We start from the raw sequence: 22,409 nt of genomic DNA on the forward strand, positions 1-22,409 counted from the left end.
AGTTATAGGGTTAATGCGGTGAGTTCGCGAAAGGCCGGGTAGAGAGAAACGAGCAATTGAGTTCGGCTTTTGTGTACAGTGGTTCTTGCGTTCCGATTATAAATTCAGAAACGGATCCTCATCCCTGTCTTATCCTTCAATGGCTATAGTATTAATAAGTAAAAATAAGTTGTTTCGATCATAAATTTACAAGAAAAATTAGGAAGAAAATCATATTCAGCACAGACAAAAACAGGGGCAAAAAATGCATTATAGCCTACTCTCCAAAACTGATTTTTTTACACAAAATCCATCCTAATTTATTTCCTCAAAAAGACTTGAATTACTTGGTTGTACAGGTTGTCTGTGTTTTTCAGTCCCAGCAACTTTTTCTATCGCCATCGAGGTTAATGTGCTGAAAGTCCAGCTGTCCCGTCGTATTTCTGTCATAAGTTTTATTTCGCTTTAGTGCTGAGAGTGTCTGCTCGACAGAAGCAGTAACGTTAAACAGGGAAAACACCGCAAAACATGACGATGTGTAACGTTACAGCCGTCACAAGCTCTCACACAGATTTTTGAACGATATCATTGAGATCAGCGGGACTTTTGCCTTCAAAATCAGTCCTGGCATAACTTTACATTGCAGTCAGTTCTGTTTTTACCCGGACAGATCGATAGAGATCCGTGACTCTGCGTAAGCAGAATAAGGGATTTTTTTCCGGTAGGTTTGAACCTGCTGGTGATCGAGGAAGGAAAAAAACATTAATTTGTGGGTTGAAAAACTATTAAATCTACAGGTATTTTAGTTTACACAGTTCGCTACAGATGCGGTTAGCTAGCTCTGACTACCAGTAATAATAGTACACGCTCTGACCATCCAATCAAAGGGCGTGAAAATGCTTACGTTATTGAATGCCTTCTAGATGGCCACGGTGCAATCAACTCGACATCTGATTGGCTGATTAAATCTGACCGATTATCTGATTGGTTAAAGCAACAGTTTCATTGCCATTCATTTAAGCTACAGGCGCCCGCACTATCGATTCTGAAGGCCTCGAGGCAGATATATTTGACCCTGGCAACACATGATGACTGAAATATGATTGGATAAAAGCACTAAAATAAATATACACTACTGGAAGCAGCGCAACCAAGAGAAAAGCTATGAAATTATGAGAACGGACTATTGGGAATAATTTAATACTCATTCATAAAAAAATATATTAAAGTGCAAGTTAGTGATTCTCATAGTGTTTAGGCCAGCAGAGAAGGCCTTGCTGGCCCTGACGGCCCACCACTGCTATATATAATAAAGATTTAATGTTCTTGGTCACTACTAGTCCATCTAGAACAGCAAGGCGTTTCATCCTAAAAACATTTTGATTTGATTTGGACACATCAAGACAAACAAGAGAAGGAAAATGTCTACAATGGCAGTATAATGAAGAGTCGTTTATAAGTGAAATTATTACATCATGTTCCTAACATTTCAACACCAGTAACATTTTAGAGAGAAGCAAATATACATTTATTAAAGCCACCAGAAAACAAACTAAATGGTAACACTTTACAATAAGGTCTCATTAGTTAATGCATTAGATACAGTAACATGAACTAGCAATAAGCAATCATATATATATATTTTTTTTAAACAATATTTATTTATCTTTGTTAATGCTAATACAAATACAATAGTTAATTGTTCATGTTAACCAATCATTAACAGATGCAACTGCACTAATACAAAAGGTATTACTAAATATTAAAAATTGAACAAAGATTAATAAATGCAGTAGTTATTGTTTGCTGTTAGTTCATGTTAACTAATGGAGTACACTCATGTGAACAAATTAGACGTTATTGTAAGTGTTACCAACTGAAAGGGCAAAATAAGATTAATTGGTTAATACTTTATAATAAGGTTCATTTATTAAACATTAGGTAATGTATTAACTAACATGAACTAACAATGAGCAACACTTTTTTTACAGTATTTATTCATCTTTGTTAATGTTAGTTAATATAAATAAAACTGTTCATCGTTTGTTCATGTTAGTTCACAGTGCATTAACTCATGTTAACAAGATTTTAATAAAGTATTAGTAAATGTTTAAATTAACATTAACAAAGATTAATAAATGCTTTATAAGTGCAGTTCATTATTAGTTAATGTTAACTAATGTAGTTAACTAATGTTAACTAATGAACCTTATTGTAAAGTGTTACCGATTAATTTAGAAGATAAAGCAAGCAGCGTGTCAGTGCTTAAGAAACAGCCAATCAAATTGTAGTTTGCACTAGCAGGTCAGCCAATCATCTTGCAGCTAAAGCCAAAATGATAGCCGTTGATGCTGGTGCTTACCCAGAGCTGCTCAGATGATGTGAATTCACTGATAACAGTCTTGTCCTAAACACACAGGAGATGCATTTGTGTGTGTGAGGGACAAAAAGCTAAGACTAGAAAAAAGCTGTTTGGTGTGATAGACTTGGCCTTTATCTTTGGATAAACTAAAAACGGGTTTACTTTAACCTTTGCACTTGGTGAATTGAGAGTATCACAATAACTCAGGAACGCATAAGTTACTTTATAAAACTCAGTGAACACCACGCTGTGAAATCAGACTGAGCAGTCAATTCACAGCTTTGCATACAGTAAATCAATGTGTTACTATTCACAAATTAGAATAACACATCTGATCCACAGTTTGGATTAGGAATAGTTCACCAAAAATGAAAATTACCATAATTACTCTCAGTCATCTTTCTTTTGTTCTGTGGAATACAAAGGGTGAATTTTTAAAGCCATTTTGTTAAAAAAGCATCATGAAAGTATTCCATGTCCATACGGCACAATTAGAGGTGTTGCATTAGGTCAATGACATTAAAGGGTTAGTTCACCCAAAAATGAAAATAATGTCATTAATGACTCACCCTCATGTCGTTCTAAGCCCGTAAGACCTCCGTTCATCTTCGGAACACAGTTTAAGTTATTTTAGATTTAGTCCGAGAGCTTTCTGTCCCTCCATTGAAAATGTATGTACGGTATACTGTCCATGTGCAGAAAGGTAATAAAAACATCATCACAGTAGTCCATGTGACATCAGTGGGTTAGTTAGAAGTTTTTGAAGCATCGAAAATACTTTTTGGTCCAAAAATAACACAAAATAAGACTTTATTCAGCATTGTATTTTCTCCCGGGTCTGTTGTGAATCTGCGTTCAGGACTCCGCAGTGACGCTGCTGACGTAAGACGCTGATGACGTGTTATCTGGTGCGCCCGAGCTTCGTTTACAGTCTGAGGGAGACGCACGCTATATTCAAGCTATTCTACATTGTTTGCGTGGATATCATTTTTTTAATGGTGCGTAAATGTGCATGTCGCGGATGAGACACTTTTACAGCGTGCGTTTCCCTCAGTCTATAAATGAAGCTCGGGCGCACCAGATAACACGTCATCAGCGTCTTACGCCATCAGCGTAACTGTGAAGGATTGACAACAGACCCGGGAGAGAATACAATGCTGAATAAAGTCTTACTTTGTGTTATTTTTGGACCAAAAAGTATTTTCGATGCTTCAAAAACTTCTAACTAACCCACTGATGTCACATGGACTACTGTGATGATGTTTTTATTACCTTTCTGGACATGGACAGTATACCGTATATACATTTTCAATGGAGGGACAGAAAGCTCTCGGACTAAATCTAAAATATCTTAAACTGTGTTCCGAAGATGAACGGAGGTCTTACGGGCTTAGAACGACATGAGGGTGAGTCATTAATGACATTATTTTCATTTTTGGGTGAACTAACCCTTTAAATGTCCTTTAAAAGAGTTGAATGAATCCTTTCTGACACTTTTAAGGTGACTTTTAGGTGACAGATTGATAGCACCAGTCCTAGTTCAATGTCATTTGACATTGTACAAGTGTCAATGTACAAGTATTTGAGTACTAGTACTTCACTACTATACTTAAAATGTCTATGTAGGGTGTTTTGAATATACTTTAAACAGTGTACAAACCATGTGCAAATTCATCAATCAACATAATAGCAGAGTATTTTCTCCTTAAAACTGCAGTGTACCAGAGACGTGGTTCGAAACCGCCCATCACAAACAAGTAACCAAACTCATCAACGTGCTTTTCCACAGTGAGCACAAGAACACATTTAAGAAGGTACAGGAAAAACCGGGTTCATATCCTAATATAGCGGGTGTATAAGATATTACGATGTTATGACGAATTACAGTATATGCCTTTCTCCACTGACTTTCTATGATGTTCAAAGTGTTTCTATAAGGATGCTGATTTTTTAGAAGGCATCTTTCTGTTTGTCATGGCTTGTTTAACTTTAGCAACACATTATTAGCTGTTTGATAATGTAGTCAGGCCAAAGGCTAATCATATCATTTACCGTTATGTGTCCGACACTGTAGAGAGCGATACATAAAACGCATTACCATTCTGATCATACATCCACTTGTAGACGAGCCTGTATAATTCACAGTCAGTTTCTGGTTCAAACATATATGGCTAATTTAAACTAATATTTCCACTTGCCAGTGTGTAGCGTTTAATACAGTTGACTGAGTGGATCAGGTAGTCCAAACTGGTGTGACTGAGTGGAGGTGGGGACTTATTTGCATATTCATGGATCCATATCAAATGAAACAAGGGTGTAGAGTTACATTCAAGCTAATGAAATTATTTTCACAGGGAAAAAAAACATTTAAATAGGTCATTTTGATTATCAAAGAGGAATTTTAAGGGATCAAATGATTGACTGCATGGGCAGTATTATTTTGGACAATCTGTATCTTACAGATTTGTAAAGATGTAATACCTGTACATTTAAAGGGGGGTACATTTAAAATTGTACATTTACAATTTCATGTAGACTAGACAGTTTAATGTACATCATACATCATGAGGACTTACATCTTTCCTCAATGATTTAAACATTAAAATAGTATATTTCTTCATCCTAATGTGATTAACAAGCAAATCAATCATGCTCACGTAAGTTAACATTTCCTTTCATTTAAACAGACAAAGGAATCTATTATAGTGTAAATCATGATAAGATAGAATTTAGTTCACAAAAAAACTGTCATAATTGTCAATGAGTGAATAAATAGTGATTTGACAGGTTTCTTTACAAAGCAAAGCCAGTTCTTTACTAAAAAAAAAACCTGTGATGAGTTTCCATGTTTGATTTTGATAGGCAGCATATTCTTACCTTTTTCTTAAAGCCTTGCTCCTCCACTATTTCACTGCTCTTCTCGCTTACAGACACCACTTCCTGTATAGCTTCCTGTTTCTTGTTGATCCTGTTTTTCCAATCATCCTCTCCACTCTTCTTCAACATGGCTAACCTGAGAAAGAAAAAAGTGTCAAACGCTTCACTCCATCTTGAACAATGTGGAGGCGAAAATCATCATGCAGATCTACAGCATAAAATGCAAGAAATGACAATTGGAAAAGAAATTAAAGGGATGTTGGTAGTTAAAACTCATTCAGAAATCACACCAAATACTACAGCATACAACATCCTTCACAATTCAGCTTTCTCACACTACTTTGTCATGGTTCGTTCTCTCTCTCTCTGGCTATACTCATTTCATCCTGCCCTGTGGGAAAGCTGGAGTACTAAAATAGGGCTGTCCGCATTATCAGCGCTCGCGGAGAGCAGAGATGACCCAATTTCATTTATAAGACAAGACAGAAGGAGAACAGCTCCAGTCACCCTGAAACATCTCCAGCCATGTGCCACTGTTTCTTACACCGCAATATGCCATGATGCTTTTAACATGCTATTATTATGCTACCTTTCATAAACTAATCCTGACACATACAAATCTTGCTTTCTAGCATAAAAAAAAAATATATACACACACAAACAGTAAGATTATAATTTTTTCGATAAAAATTTATACTTTCCATTCGACAAGGAGACATTCAATTTGACAGTAAATACACTTATAACAGTACAAAAGATTTCTATTTAAAATAATTCCTTTCTATTCATTAAAGAATCGTGAAAAAAGCATCACGGTTTACACCAAAATATGAGACAGCACAACTGTTCAGCTCAATATTGATAATAATAAGATTTTTTTCTTATTAAAATTCAGGTTTCTGAAGAATCATGTGACACTAAAGTCTGGAGTGATGATGGTGAAAATTCTGATTTGTCATCACACAAATAAATTATATTTTAAAATATATTAAAATAGATAAGTTATTTTAAATTGTAAAAAAAATATTTATAATACATGCAGCCTTTGTGAGCATAAAAGAAAAAAATCTTACTGACCCAAACAGTAATAATGAAAGTTATTGTACTTATGGCCAGTAATAAGTTTGGTAGGGTAAATAAAAAGCTGTACCACAGGCTATTGTCGAGATCTGGACGGTAATTTTAAAGTTGATATGTTTACCAAATTAAAAATCAATTTCTTTATGGGAACTGACTTTTTTTGCTAATCTACCGTATTTTGTGTGAATTACTATGAATAGGATTATCTGTATGCCAGACATCAGAGTTGCCAAGTCCGCGGTGTTCCCAACGAATTGGTCTACTTTTACACTGTTGCCCGGGGTTGTTTTTATTCGTCCGTGGGTTGAAGTGACCCCCCTGGAACGCCGGGTTTTGAATAGCACTTGGGCTGGTTTTGTTTCACAAACTTGGCAACCCTGCCAGACATCCCACCTCTCCCGGAATGTGCAGGAGTCTCCCGCATATTGATAGCGGCTCCCTGACGGCCGCAAATTATATACAATATCCCAGAAATTAAGAGAGAAATAAAGCCTGTTTCCACCTGGTATTAAGATGCATGATGCATTTTCGGTGAACCAATCACAAGTGTATCTAATAGTATACTTTTTATATTATGGTGGTGGTGGTGGGGATTGTGTCATCTCCCAGGAATGAGTTTATGCAGGGTGGGATGTCTTATATGCTCACAGCTGATGTACAAGTGAACTAGCCAACAGACCTCTCTTTGATGGACATAGATGTCATGGCCTCTGGATCTTCGTGGATCTCTGGCTGCTGGTCTTTGGAGACGATGGGTGCAGATGGGCCGTATTTTCCCAGGACCTCTTCTTGGGGTTTTGTTTGAGGTGGTATGAAGCACTGGGGTTTTGGCTGGGTTTGAGGAGGTATCTTGGGTTGAGAGGGGATGTAGGCATGTGACTGAGGAGGAAGGAAGGATTGTGGTTTCGGCTGTGTCTGTGGTGGTACTCTGGGTTGTGTCTGCTGTTGGGTTTCAGAGAACACCTGAGTTTGCCATGGAGGAGTGTGAGAGTCAACGTGGGAGTGAGGTTGAAAGTCAGAAACGAGGTGTGTTTGTAGTTTGGCCTGTGTCTGTGGCGGTGTCAGCGGGCTGTAGGGTTGTATTTGGGGTCGGGTGAGTGTCGGTGTGTAGACTTGAGGGTGCTGCACTGGTTTTGGTTGAGTTTGCGGAGGAGTGTACGACTGGGTTTGCTGGAGGTACGTGAGCGAGTGTGAGGTGTGTGATGAAATTCTGGAGGAGACCGCAGCTGTGCTCACCGCCCTCACGGGAACGCTGGGATCAGGGACATCTGGAGAAACACATTGAGTCTAGCATGAGAGCAAATACATATACAAAGAGCCTTAAAGGGTAAATATCACAAAACATGTCAAAAACATGTCTATTTCTCCCAAAAGGAAAAAAGAAACATACATTTTGCATAAAGAATGGACAAAGGTCATTTTAGGAATATTGTGACAATTAAGCACACCCTAAATCGCCATAAATGTAATGCAAAAAATAACTTTAATTTAAAATTGTAATGTATTTATACATCATTGCAGTATTTGTTGTACTACCTTTAAAAGTGATAATTGCATAATATTTACACTATGCTGATTGTTCTGCTAATTTATTTGAATAAAAAAAACACTGTACTTCCATATTTTGTGCTTTAATACAGTCAAAGACTTGTAGACTTGATCATCTAATGAGAATCATGATTTAAATAAGATAATTCTGATAATGGGAATTTTAAAAAGAAAAAATAAGAAAAAAATATGGTGATTCATAATATTGACCCTGTAACTAGAGGCATTATATCAGTGTGAATTAATACTGTTATTATCAAAACATAATAACAGCCGATCAAGAACTTTGGACTTCAATATTATGTACTTTAAAAAAAAACTTGTAAAAAAAGAGAATCTAATGAAAATTATTACGAGAATAACATGAATTAGAATTTTATTTTTTATATATATATATATATATAAATAAATAATGGCGAGGGAGGTGAAATTATGAACTGAACATGACACACTTCTCAGGATTCATGATATTGACCCTATAACCAGAAGCATTATATCAGTATAATATACATTTATAACACCCAATCAAGCAGCCAACACTATTAGACCATTCAAATATTTATATCCATCCAGTTAAGAATACACAAATATGTGCCTAGCCATAGCTATTCAACCCACCAGATACAGGAAAAATAAACTTCATACATAAAACCGGCTTACACACTCTCTCATGTTTATCATAGGGCTCACTCAATACCTGACACACATGAACAGACAGCAGTCTAAAGCACCACTGCCACACACACACACACACACAAAACATGTTAAAAACATCCTTTATCCTGTGAAAGCCACTGTCGCATTCTGCTGGCTGTCCTTTAACATGTGGCAGACGTGAACCTGATAACCTCCTGTGTTTTTCCTGTGGGGTGACAACATGTCTGTATCAGTGTGTGCATGTGCGCTGGGCACACTTCCATCCGCCTTACCGCTCCAGTCTTTCATTCATCTCCCTCTTTACTACAAAATCCACACATACACGCCTCTTGCTTCCAGACGAATGGATAGTAACAGCTTTGGCAGGGAACGCAAACAAAAGCCACGGAGGGGAGCATCACTCCACTTTGCCTTCTGCCCGATTCATTTCGGCATCATTACTTTTGCACGGCTCAGACAAAGAGAGCCGCACGCTTGATGTATGATAAATTATGCTAATCACATTCGACTCGAGCAGCATGTTGGCTGGGAACCCGGTTAACCCAATCAGAGACCAGCTGCATCTTGCAGACGTGCATCATGCATGTGTGCATGTGTGTGATTGCATGTAAAGAAACAATAGACACATCTGAGAGGTTTACACCCCTTTTAAAATACTTTTTGATCTATCTAACCTTACCTGAGATGACAGCTCTGGAGCCGCTTCCTCTTGCCGTCTGATGATCGTCTGGTGAAAGGTAGCCTCCCTGCGAGACGGGTGTGCTTTCTTTTTCCCTCTCTCGCGAGCCGCTTAGCTCTGCATCTCCCCTGCTGTGAGGGGGTGTGTGTCTGGGAGCATGTGTGTGTGGAGGGGAAGTCGCACTGGGGAGCTCTGTCTCTCTCTCCTCTCTCCCTAAGTACCCAAGTCTTCCCCTCCGCCCACTTTCATCCTGCCTCTGGCCATTGGCTGAAATCAGCGCGGCCCCACCCTTGCTGTATCCTGATTGGCTGGGCTGCACTGCGGGGGGCGGAGACTGAACATCAGGTGTGGGATTTTCCCCACTCTCTGTAAGACTGAAGTATCGAACTCCTCTCTCATAGGGCGGCAGCTGAGTCTGATTGGGCGAGGCCTGAGTGGAGGGCGGAGCTGCAGACATCCCCATGCGAACATCTGCGGTCATTGATGGGGAAGCGCTTGTCACCATGGCAACAGAGGCCTGGGCGGTGACCGCAGTAACAGAGCGGACCAGTGATGCAGAGAGAGGCTCCAACTTCACGCTTCCATTTTGCAGCTGGAGAGAAAGAAAGAATAGTTGTATTTTCAGATGTTTTTTTTAGATGGCGTTTACATTCACAGACCCCAGAGAGGTCAGAGGTCATATGCAGGACACACAGGCAGCTTGCAGAGATTGGATGTGCTTTGCATACCAAACAACCTAATCAGTTAACTTCTCAGACATGCAACAAACCAGAATTTTTGTTTACGTCACCATCATCATCATCATTATCAAGGTCTAGGTGTTTAAAACACAATTTTGATTTCACTTTCTTGACAAAAAACTGTCCAAGCACAGATTTGCTTATTTAAAGGAATAGTTCACCCCAAAAAATCTTCAATAAAAGCACCATAAAAGTTGCCTGTGTCTTGTCCATTGTGAAAAATTAAATGCACTCTAGCATACTTCTAAAAAGAGTACTTATTATGGAAATTATATGCTTTAAAAGAATATACTTAAGTGTGAACTAAATGTAACATTTCCGGGCACTTAACTGCATGTTATTTGCAATTAAAGAAAATGTATCATAGTTAAATTTGATACTAAACTCAATTAGTTGAACTTAAGAATGCTTTTTTGACCCACCTACATCTTTATGTATAATTTCATGTACATATGCTATTTTGTCATTTCTATTTATAACTTGTACATCATGTAATTATGCAATATTTGTACACATTTGTAATGATAGTTGCAATTTAGTACATTTAAGTACTACTGTAACATAAACACATTACAGTTAAAATTATAAATAAGTTCTTAACATGTGCTTTAGTATGTTAGTCAACACATCAAAATGTCTATTTCTTTAATGCATGACAAAAGATTACTAAAACATAATGATTAAAAAAAATGTACTTTAAAATATTTTATAACATTATTATAAAGTGTACTTATGGGTGTTAAGAAACAGTCATGAAAGTGAACTGTCATTAAGTACACTTAAGTGGCCTCTTATTTCATTAATATTATCTTGAAGTAGAGTTTTAAAAAATAAAAGTACACATTAAATAGAATTAAGTGCCGTGGATTATCCCAATTATACCATAATCACTGGCCAGCATTGACAACTTAAGGCTCTTATTGATGTTTGCGGTGCAATATTTGACTGGAAGGATAAAAATTATGGTTATTTTTGTCAGTTACGGCTCGCTAGATCTAGCATTCTGTGCCGTTTATATCAGACACTGAGATAGTGCGTAAGATTACATTTATTTGAATGAAATATAGCATTTATTTGAATTAATTATTGAGAAGGGAGAGCGAGAGATGCGTGTGTGAATTACCTGCATCTGTGCAGCGTCTTTCTCTATTAACAACGAAGCTATTAGTTTAATTACTTCAAAACCAGCGATGCTACCCCCTTCTTTCTGAGACACAGAATGTAGCGATTCCTTAGCGAAGATATTATAATAATTAAAAATCGTGGGGCAGCGTTGATAAGTTACTGTGCTCCTAAATGTTTCTGTGTATGCGCAGACTAATCTGTGTGCAAAAAAATACAGGTTTATAATAACATGAGGTTGAGTAAAAGACAGAATGTAGTGAAATGCAGTTACTAGATTAGGAAATGAAACCGGTCAAAATCAAAGCAGGTATAATGCAACTCAGCAGTAGCAAATATCCAGTTGGAAAATGCAATGTTGTCGGGGCCTCAGCAATTAACCAATCAGCAGCTGCTACCAAGGCAAAGCTCTCACTGCTCAGCCAATCAAAAGTCTCAGTCCAGCGTCTCTTACTTGCTCGCTCTGAGGGGGACCAACAGAATCATTAGTCACAGCGCGTTGATCTGTGAGACTGGACGGGTCTACGTCTTTTGTAAATTCCTGTGAATGGCACAATGTCTCTTCACTTTCAAGAGAGTATTGACTGAAGTCAATTACAACGCTAAATGATTCAGAATGAAAGAGAAATTGAATGTTTTTCTTTTAAAAATATTTTTAATCATCTCTAACGCCACCAAACTGAAATAATTTCCAAATATATGCAAACACACAAAGACAATAAAATAAATAATGGCCTTATAACAAAAATAACTGACTAATAATAATGCATAACCTCTGTAAACTTGGTGCAACTAGCATAGACATTTTAGACTTCGCCTTTAAAGTACTCAAAGCAAAAATATCAATTTACTTAAGTGGTTGGTTTCCACAAAAAAGAGGTAAAAAGGAGACCTCACCTGATCAACCTCGCCCTGGGTAATAGGCTGTGTCTGAAAGCGGGCATTGGCCCTACGCTGGCGTGTGTCCGAGCGGGGTCCGTTTGCTGATTGGCCAGAGGGTTGCGACAAGCGATTGAACAATGCCATCTTCTCAGCCAGGCTTAGTGCTGATAGGTCCGGTTCATTAGGCCCCAAGCCCTCTTCTCCCGCAACCGCCTCCTTTGAAACATCATCTTTCTCCTGCTCGTGGTGGGCCGATCCATGTGCTGACGATGCCTGCAAACTGGGAGGAGAATTACAGGTTGTTATGCGATAATAAAACACTGCACACAGAGACCAGTCTGGCTGCTAACAAAATTGCACACAAAACGATTCATAAACAATTATAGTAACTATCACAGTGAGTATCACAGTAACTATCCTAGTTTGTGCATTTGTTTATTAGTAGTTATTATCATAGGTATTTAAAAAATATATATTATTTAGTAAAGTGTAAAGTATATAAATATAAAGAGTATTATATCTATAATAATATTTAATTTATCTTTTAAGCAAAAACTTGACTTAGTCTTGTCAGTATAATAGAATTTAGATCAAAGCCAACGGACCAACAACAAAAGATTCATCAAAGAACGATTAATGGGATCTGTATAATTGTAACTGTACAGACTGTGACAAGAACTTAGTAAACATGTACTTAGTAAACATGTCAAAATAATGTTGTAAGTTTCACCTTATTAAACACACAAACAGAGTTGGTGTTGTGTTCTTGTACTTCATTTGAGTGAAACTTTATTTTTTGATTTGTTTGTCCTTTGTTCTAGTTTAAGGTAATTTCCTCCTCTGTCACTTTCATAAATATCTTCTTGACAGATGGGTGACACCTCTGACATTTGGGTGTGCATGAAGAATGCAGAATGTGTTTTGCTGCTAACCATGTGACTATTTACAGCTAATCTGGGTGACCACGCGCTGATGTAGACACCCAAAACATCTGCACATGCTCACACACATTAATATACTCTTACTTTTTCATAGACACAGGCACATGCTCACATTATTAAATTGAGGAACTGCATAACCCCATAATTGCATGCCAGCCATTCTGTTTTCACACTCCCAACAACAATTTACAACAGCGCGTGAACGTAAAATCCACCAGCAGATGGCGCACTGTCACATAAACATTCCCACAGACACATTTTTGAGAATGAATTAAATAATCCAAACATCAGAATGAATGAACCATTTAATTAGACTCTTTCTTTCAAATATTAATTAGCTATTAATATGCAATCATGCTGTCAAAAAACACATGTCTGTAAAAAGCCCAAGTTGAGCAATGAACAAACTAGGAAACAGCATGTAGCTCAAGACAACAATTCCTAAATGATCACGTATACACAGACAAGTATACAAAATAAAATAAAGCATTCAAATGATACCTGAAGCTAGTCATGGAAGTGCTGACTACGGCAGGACTGGGGATTCTGGGAGCAGTGGTTTGAACAGTGATGACTTGGGAAGGGGGAGCAGGGGAACTTTAGAGGAGGACAAAACAAAAGGAATGAAGTGAACAAGAATTATTGCAAAAGAAGGGGTGATGAAGTGGTCAGTGATGATGGGTATATATTTTAATGGAACAGTTTACCCACAATGAAAAACAATGTTGTTGTATGCTGTATTTTGTCGTCTCGCAAAAACAAAACATTTACCGTAGTAACCACAAGCTCCAAAAATGAAAAAAAGTACCTAGTCGTTAAGTACTTTTTTTATGAGTTAGACATTATTTGTTGATATAACTTGCTTCTTCAAAATTATCTTTGAGTTCCACAGAAAAAACAACAGCATTCTTGTTTATGCAGCCTGAATCTTAATCGCACAGTATTCGTTCGATGGCCAGAGGAGAACCGGCTTGGTTTCTGCCAAGGAAGTTGACTTGACTTGACTTCAAATAGCAGATCAAATTGAATGATATGAAAACCAGATCCTTTACATCACAAAAAGTAGGAAATGACTTACGTAGCAGCAATGACAACTTCCTCTGACGTGACGGGCTGTGTCCGTGAACGATCCTGCACTCGTCTGAGTCTCCGCTCAACCGCAGCATTGCGTGACCGAGGTTTGGGTACACCTCCATCTGTAGTCCTCTCCAGCTCCTGCCAGAGGAGAACAGACGGACCAGGAAAGGTCACAAAGAAAAACATTTTATGGCTATACATACAAAGGTAATATTAACTGCATTAACTAACTAAATATCTATACAAATATATTCAATATTGTTTTTGTAGCCGGTAGTTTCATGTGACATTTCATATTCAACAAGTTGTGTGTGCTACAGAGAGCTGATACCCTGAAAAGAGACCTCTTGGCTGCCACGCTCATTTTAGCTCGTTCATCCATTTTTTCCTCATCCACTACACAAAAGAGAGGGTTAAGTTACTCAATATTAATTGCTTTTATAGAAATGGTGTAAAATCATAACTTTGGCCAAATCACAGCTGCTTGATATTAGGTACAACAGTTTGTTTGATATTGCTTAAATTTTGACTCACATTCTCCATGTTGATGCTCTGGACTAAGATGGGACCTGAAGTTAGAAGTACAAACAGAACAAAAATAACTGACCCTGATGATGTAATATGATGACTAAAGAAAAGAAAAAATAACAACATACTATAGCCAGAACAAATACACATTACAGATACTGACAAAACCTTTCAATAAAAGCTTTCATAAATTCTGATAAGTAACATTTTTTAAAATACTGTGAAAGACTTGAGAATAACACAGGAACAATTTACCACAACTAATAATAAATGGGTGGTTTCAGTGCAACAGATTACTTCCTGTTTCACTGTACCTATCAGACTCCAGCCTTTCGGCTGATGTAATTGGCTGGGTCCTAAACCTCTCAGATGACTTCCTGTCATCACCAGGGGAAATATAACGTCTGGGGCGACGTGCTCCTCTCTCCCGGTCACTGCTGACAACTGGATCAGTCTCCATGGGAACCTGGTCAACTTTAGACTCCCTTTAGACAGGAAAGATTGTCTTAATAAAAGATAACTTTTAGAATTAGTTAGGTACAGAGACTCTAAAGCAAAATTAGCAGGATAAACACCCCAAGAAATTTTTGTGTGCATACAAGAAAATTGTCATGCACACACAAAAGTCTCAAGGCACTTTATGGGCTCCATAACAAAGTTAGTTGAGAGTCACAAATCAAAAACCCTAATCCAAATCCCCCATATTTCAGACTACTTAAACTAAGCAATACATCAAGTCAAATCAACAAATCACACAATCAATTTTATTTAGTAATGATAATCATGCATTTGATGAAGACAGAACCAAATTTATGTGCACAAGATCAAGGCAAGGTTAAGATCCAACAGTTTGTAACGCTACACAATCTCATCCTGCTGCCAATATAGTTAGATGAGATGCCAAAATAGATTTTATTTTAGATTAGATTAGGTGATTTCAAATGCAAAGTCATTAGTTGAAGCCAACATTCCTCCATTCAGACTTAGTTGATTGGATGTGTGGTAAAGTTTCATCAATTACAAATTAAACTTCTGAATGAACAGCAGCATACGGTAGAGGCATTGCATTAAGAAAGCAGAACTTTACATCCAAAAGAAAGGGTTATTACTTGAAGGTTAGTGGGTTTAATCATCATCTTTGACAAAATCTTGACTTAGCATGCTGACAGGCCAGTCCACGTACAGCTCAGGTCTGTGTCCAGAAGCATTCTCCAGGTAGGAATGTCTCAGCTTCGCCACAGAAACTCTTGTGTCCAAGGTGCCCATTTCACCATTTGCCACAGCAGCCGGCTCCTTAGTATGAAGCCCCGGACCCATCACTATGGTAGACTCTCGACTGGAAGCACGCTCAAGACTTCTCAATGCAGCAGACCGCTGAGTTACTCCAATATCTGACATGGAGCGGATTCGTGCCTTTGGCCTGAGGTCACATGCATCCTGACTCATGCGATGTTGAGCTTGTGGGAGGGAGGAACCTTTCTGCAAGTACCCTCCAACTTCTCCCACCTTATTGTGTGGAAAATGCTGTTCATTGGTTAGCTGTACCTGTGTGGGAGTGGTGTCCATACCTTCAGATAGTTGTGGGTTATACCTCTGTTTTGCTTTCTCACGTGCTTCAAACTGATCATCTGGTTGGCCCATTCGATGCACTCCTTGCGCTTCCCATTCATCCAACTGGCCAATTGTACGTACCCTACGTCCATCCCAATCATCTTCAGATTGGCTTATCCTTCTTCGTCTGACTTGCCCTTCCTCGTTCTCTGACAGATTTATCCGTTGTCTTCTACCATGTCCTTCTACCACTTCTTTTTGCAGGAACCTTTGGCCCTCTTGCGCCTCTAACTCCCGACTGATTCTATTCTCACCCTGTACCAGTGGTTTAACAGACTGATCAGCTTGGCCTTTTCTTTGATCAACTTCCCATTCTCTTTCTTTGAATTTGTCAACCTTCCTGACACCTCCTTGCTCCATCCCCTCTAACTGGTTAATGCTCAAATTACCTTGACCCACCTCCTTTTCAATACTACTCCTTTGCTTGTTTTCTTCTCTTTGACCAATCTTCCTTACACTACGTCCCACATCTTCACCTGTCCAACTGTTTTTTGCACCATTATCTGCCTCCCTTTCCTCGGATTGTCTGTTCCTTCGGTCAACAAGCCCTTCTCTGTCTTTTACTAGACCAATTTCACCTGTTATTGTGCCCTCTTCCATCTGAGCCATTCCTCTTCCATCAGGCCCTTCCCTTCCTTCCAACTGTTGCAACTTTCTTCCACCTCTGCCCTCTGTCTCCTCTGACTGGCTAATCCTTCTGATTCTTTGACTTTCCAAAACTTCATCAGTTTGTCCACGCATGGGATCATCCACACTTTTTTGTCTGCGGCGGATCTCTGAGGGTAGCACAGCCTTTCTGCTCCTAAGTAAGCCCTCTGAAGGTGGACGCACCCTGGATGCTGATCGACCCTCTCTGTGAACAGGCTGAATATGATCAGCACTGGGACGCCATCTTGTCTCTTCACCCTCTTTTTCAGTAGATGTCGAACCAGGTGAGGCCAAGCATCCTTTGTGATCCAGCATCTCAGGCATGCCAAGTGGTGGTCCAGGCACAGGGTGAGCTACATGAACATTTGAAGGTGGGGATAGATGGCTAGATGCATGGGAAGGACCAGAGTGGACAATTTGTCCATAGGCTGGAGGTAATGCCTGGACTGTACCATACTGCAAAGGTTGGCTGTGACCATAAGGCCTATGTGACGGACATAAATGCGAGGTGTGTTCATATTCATGTAGAGGTTTCTGAGTAGTTGCATGTGCTTGAGCTGGTTGGCGAGAGTCCCGAGCTAAAGGCACTGGTTGAAGGATAGCACGATACTTTTGTACAGGTGGTGGGGCATCTCTGCGACCAGGTAATGACTGCTGGAGGTCTTTGTATGCTGGGCGTGGTTGTTGTGTCATTTGTGTCGGTTGTTGAGCATCTTGACTATCTCGCCTTGGTAGGGATTGCCTAATTTTCCCGAATCCAGGCTGATGACCCATGGTGCTAGGGTGTGCACCAGGAATCTGTTCATAGTTTGAGGGCTCTGCACTTTGGGCACGCTGATGAATTCCCATTTCACTTGAAGGTATGTTTTGACAGGCAGGTGAATCCATACTGTGATTGCGCTGGAATCGTGGCCGCTCTGCACTATGTGCCCTTTGTTGACGGGCCTCTGCTAGCTGACTCGGTTGTTGGATTGGGGGTTCAGTGCTCCGTGTTCGCGGCTGGTTAGCAGATTGAGGTCGTGGAGCCAAATATTGAGGGGCAACTGTTGGATGACGTCTGACAGAGGATGCATCTGGCCCTGAATCAGAAACCCTTCCTGAGATATCCTCCCTTGTCTGTCTCTCTCTTACTCGTATTCTTCATGAAGGGAGGAAAGAGAGGAATTAACATTCAACCAATTCAAAGTATGACCTACTATCATTTTGAGTAGGGATGCACAATATTTTGTCGATATGACAATATTTTTCAACTCATTTTGGCAGACAGCTGATGCCGATATTTTTTCCTTTTGTTTGGAAACAACACAAAGTCTTTCCTGTGCACTTTCCTTAGAACTAAAACATTATTAAAGTTCCTTTTATAATGAGAAAACATTGAAAGCTTTGACAATAAAAAAAATAATTAACTGCTGTTTTTAGATGCAGTTGTAACCTTAAAATTTTATTTGTGGATTTAACATTTGTAGATGGTCTACAGCAAAAGCAAAAAAATATTTTAGGCCCCGTTTACACCTGGTATTAAGATGTGTTTGGGTTGATCGCATCACAGGTGGACGACGCTAAATACAGGTTTAAATGGGGTGTACAATGTTTTGAGCTTGTCCACTTTCAACCACTTCCATAGGTAGTCGAAAATGCATTTTACCGGATTGCTTTCCTAGTGTAAACGCTCATGTGGAATTTCAACTTTTGTTTCGACAAAGTTTGGTTTGAAGACGAAAAACGTACCAAGCTCAATGTTCTCTCACCATTCCTGATTTCTAACACACACTGAGCAGGGCAGAAATCAAAGCTGCTGCTTTCCGTACTGTATGTTTTTCCGTAGTGTCCGGGCGCGTTCATATGTAAATTACGCACGCTTATTTTGTCCATTAGATCGAAAGATCTAAAAAAAACAACATACATTTACCTGCCATAACCCTTCACTCAAAGAAATCAGGACAGAAGTTGTTGACAGTGGACAAAAGAGACAAATTGGAACACCAGGTGTAAATGGGTATGCGTCTACCTCGTCCACTTGTGATCCGATCGACCAAAATGCATTTTAATACCAGGTGTAAACAGGGCCATAGAACTTCTTGGATTCAAGTTAAAGAATAGAAAAGAATTATAGATTATTTAATTAAACTGTATATTATACAATTATTTAATTTACAAGTGTCATGTTTGTGATTTTTATTCATCATGTAAATAAAATATAGCTTCTGACCTTTAAATCAAAATAGATTTTTGATTTTATGACAGCAACTGCTGCTTTATTTATTCAGAAACACAAGTATCTTAATGTTATTTATCTATTTTACTTTTAATTTTATTAGTCTAACAAGTAGGCCTACAGCACCTTCTAAATAAATACAACTCCTCACCGGGCAGACATTAGGGCTCGGGGAAGGTTGCTGCACATGCTAATGACTGTATTGCACACCATTCTGTACTTGCATTCTCAAATTCAGTGTGGCAATCCAAAACATTGAATCTAATCACCATTCAGGCAAAAGTTTTCTTAAAAAATGACCACAGACCAGATGTGACCATATTGCTAGCACATGTGAGCTACAGCAGATGCATAATCAACATATCTTATTATCGGCAAGGCATATCGGCATCATTTTAAATCAGGCTGATGTTTACATTTTAAGCCTTTATTTGCCGATAATATCGTGGATCCCTAATTTTGAGAGAAAGTGTCATCAAAATCAAGGAATCGAGTGTCATCAAAACAAACTTAAAATAGCTTCTGCAGCTAGCTTTTTCATGAAATCAATGTTAACCACACAGGGAACAAAAAAAACAAACAAAAAACAAGCCAACATAATTTAAAATCCAGTATGTATTACCCTTTTGATAGACTAATATGAAATCATTAACAAACTATCATGTCCTGGTATATTTAGTAACCATTTATTGATAACCTCTCAACCAGCAGTGACTCACTGACACACAAATAAGCTTCACCTGATATACTGTAATTTTATGACAAGGACAAACTGAAAAGGACTGAAGCCAAAGTTCATTGTTAGGAGCTGGTCATATTTTGGAGAGGAACAAAGGTCAGTGGTAAAAAAAAATGCAGTGGATGCAGGGGGATTAAAAAGGGAACGGTTTGCCATCATCTATGGTGACTGTAGATGAAAGGGTCAAGGGGATGAAAACAAAGGAGTGCGAATGTATACTTGTGCGCATGGACTTTGTAGGATAAGGACAATTGTTGGAAAATGGAGTTAGCGGGTCAACTGAGGGAATTTAAAGGGTTACACTCCCACTCTGATACCTGGATGGCCAGTTGATTTGGGAGTATGTTTCACTGTCCATGTCTCTCCTGAGGGAACGCTCACTCTGAGAAAGAGCTGCCGAGCTAAAGAACACAGAGGCCCAGATCCCAGTTATCACAGTAACAACACCATGACATTTCCCACTATAACGAAACACACTCATGACTACACCAATCCTAAATGAGATTCTAGAAGGGGACTATTGTAATGTCACATATAAAACATCTACAGTATGTCCACGATCCCTGGTTGTATAGTTATCTTGCCTGACTTTAGTTTTAAGATTCTTCAATTAGTCTCTGACATTTTTACTGCCTTAGGGGCCTTCATTTAAGTATGATGATCTCATCAGTCTGGACATCTTTCTCCTCAAGGGTTGTTTAGAGTTTCAGAGTTATGTAACACTCGATTAAAACGCATGTACCCGTACTTGGATATAAAAGATAGTTTATCTCTTTATAAATTATTGTAGGGAGGGTCTCCTATGGAAACAATCACTAATAACTCATGAAATAATGAGGGTTACACTAGGTGACTTGTATTTTCAGGTTTACTGACAACAGGTTGTTGTCTTTTTGTTGTCTTTTCTCCTCTGATGCTAAGATGTCTGAAATCAACCAATTACTGTCATACTAAGTAATGTGCATTTCTTGTCCATGACTATGGAGAGACTAAGCATTGAAACTAGGTGAAACAATGCAGTATCTTTGCTTCAGAGTGAAATTCTGGCAGATGTCCAGTGAACGGTTCTACATACAGGTATTTCACCCCAGCTCTCTGTCATGACTGCGAGCCTGACCAAACATAAAAGCTGGTCCATTCAGCATTTTTACAAGGAGAATGTAAGAGCTTTAGCATTATCTGAGTGTGGCAAAAAACCCAAAGCATTAGTCCTTGTCGAAGTCCACCAGTTAATCGGTGTATAGATAGATGATGGCAATTGTTAACCCTTTTGCATTTACTTGCTTTATACAGTAGGATGATTTCTAAAAATTAAGCAAGCTGAGATCTCAAATCTCTTGTTTTATGCAGCTTTTCTTTATATAATATGTTGTAAATCCGTCTTTGTAAATATGCAGTCCATTAATTTATCCATAATTCATGTACCCATTATTTAACACATTTGTATTCTAATAAAACCTCATTCCAAACTAGTCAAAATCTTATTTTATGGGACTTAAAGACCCCATCTTAAAAATCAAATTGGCAGTTTTGTGCCAACTTCTTGTTTCAATAAGAGGTATGCCAACACAGGAAGATAATACCACATCAATCAAAATCAGGGTCCTCAAACACTTTCTAAGATCCAGAACTCTGCAAACATACTTACCCCTGTCTGTTGAGGATATTTTGAGCTTGTTGCTCAATGAACAGGTCTCCAGGAGAGATGCCATATCGTGCTGTGGGCAACGAAGCTCTGCGTGCTGTTCTAGGAGAACTTGCCACAGTGACAACAGCAACACCCTTTGTTGGTTGGGCAGCTGTTGTTTCCATGGGAACCGGAGCTTCCTGTGGCCGTGGTTTCGGACTTCGATCAGGTGCTCGTCTATAATTTTCCAAGTTCATTGCCCTCTCTCTCTCTCGCTCGGCATCAAAGCCTGACGGAGGGGCAGGATCGGGGGCGGGGTCAGAAGGCATGAAGACCCGCCCTATCCCTGAACTGCTGTATTTAGACCTGCTGCTGCTTCGATCCCGCCCCTTCTCCTGCTCTTGCAATGCCCCGCCCCCAGTTCTGCTTTCGCCACGTCCCCTGTCAGGAGGAGCCCCTCTGTCCGACAAGTCAGATTCTCTCCGTGCTCGTGTGTAGCGTGGCGTGTAATCCAGATCCACCTCCTGGTCGAGGAGGATTCCGTAACGTTCTGATAATTGTCGTCGGCGTTCAGCTTTGTAGCGTGCAATCCGCTCCGCTTTAGAGCTGAGGCTGGCTGCGTCAGACCCTGCTGGGGTAAGGCCTATCGGGTCAGGATTGGCAGACAACTGTGGATCTGGACGTGTCCGACCTCTGAATTGCCGCTCTGGAGCTTCCATCTCATCACGACTGTAGCGCCGCACTGTAGAGAGGCAAACAGAGAGTGAGAGGACATCAACATTCATTATATTCACAGCACACAATTCATTTTATTAAAAATAAATGTATTCTGAAGAATGTATGATCAATGCCAGGGCATTGATATAGTATTCTGATTGTTTTTTTAGTGTGTTGTTGTGTGGTATCTAGGTTGTAATGGGTGATTGCTTACTGGTCAAAAATTATATGATACTGTGGTCACTAGATATGACCTGGGCTTTTTGTTCAATGCATTTTTTCAGCTGTTAATTTGTCCACCAGGTTTCAGGTTGCTAATAAAAGTTATAGCACACCTCTTCTTCTATGTACCAAAGTTTAAAGGGGTTTGTCAAAATATC

General features: G+C 39.1%; 2 protein-coding genes across 11 annotated transcripts in view; one reads left to right on the top strand and one right to left on the bottom strand.

Annotated features, from left to right (window-relative positions):
• The window catches only part of LOC306998107 (uncharacterized protein), a 514,861-nt gene that overhangs the window by 97,121 nt on the left and 395,331 nt on the right, over positions 1-22,409 (top strand). The gene's annotated exons all lie outside the window — the stretch shown is intronic.
• Positions 1-22,409, bottom strand: part of svilb (supervillin b) — a 59,226-nt gene that overhangs the window by 17,029 nt on the left and 19,788 nt on the right. For 8 of the 10 annotated variants that reach the window (XM_079612131.1, XM_079612130.1, XM_079612129.1 and 5 more), the window contains 13 exons: positions 21,334-22,054; positions 15,656-17,869; positions 14,787-14,957; positions 14,479-14,513; positions 14,276-14,340; positions 13,946-14,082; positions 13,369-13,464; positions 11,942-12,206; positions 11,499-11,585; positions 9,183-9,774; positions 6,978-7,566; positions 5,219-5,354; positions 2,342-2,386 (listed from right to left, as the gene is read on the bottom strand). In XM_079612131.1, coding sequence (XP_079468257.1) covers positions 2,342-2,386; positions 5,219-5,354; positions 6,978-7,566; positions 9,183-9,774; positions 11,499-11,585; positions 11,942-12,206; positions 13,369-13,464; positions 13,946-14,082; positions 14,276-14,340; positions 14,479-14,513; positions 14,787-14,957; positions 15,656-17,869; positions 21,334-22,054 — 5,153 coding nt within the window. The remainder of the gene's footprint in view (positions 1-2,341; positions 2,387-5,218; positions 5,355-6,977; positions 7,567-9,182; positions 9,775-11,498; positions 11,586-11,941; positions 12,207-13,368; positions 13,465-13,945; positions 14,083-14,275; positions 14,341-14,478; positions 14,514-14,786; positions 14,958-15,655; positions 17,870-21,333; positions 22,055-22,409) is intronic. The other 2 variants (XM_079612128.1, XM_079612127.1) reach the window with 1 other exon arrangement.

Source organism: Phoxinus phoxinus, assembly GCF_949152265.1.
Source record: "Phoxinus phoxinus genome assembly, chromosome: 5".
In the NCBI taxonomy this organism is placed as follows: Eukaryota; Metazoa; Chordata; class Actinopteri; order Cypriniformes; family Leuciscidae; genus Phoxinus; species Phoxinus phoxinus.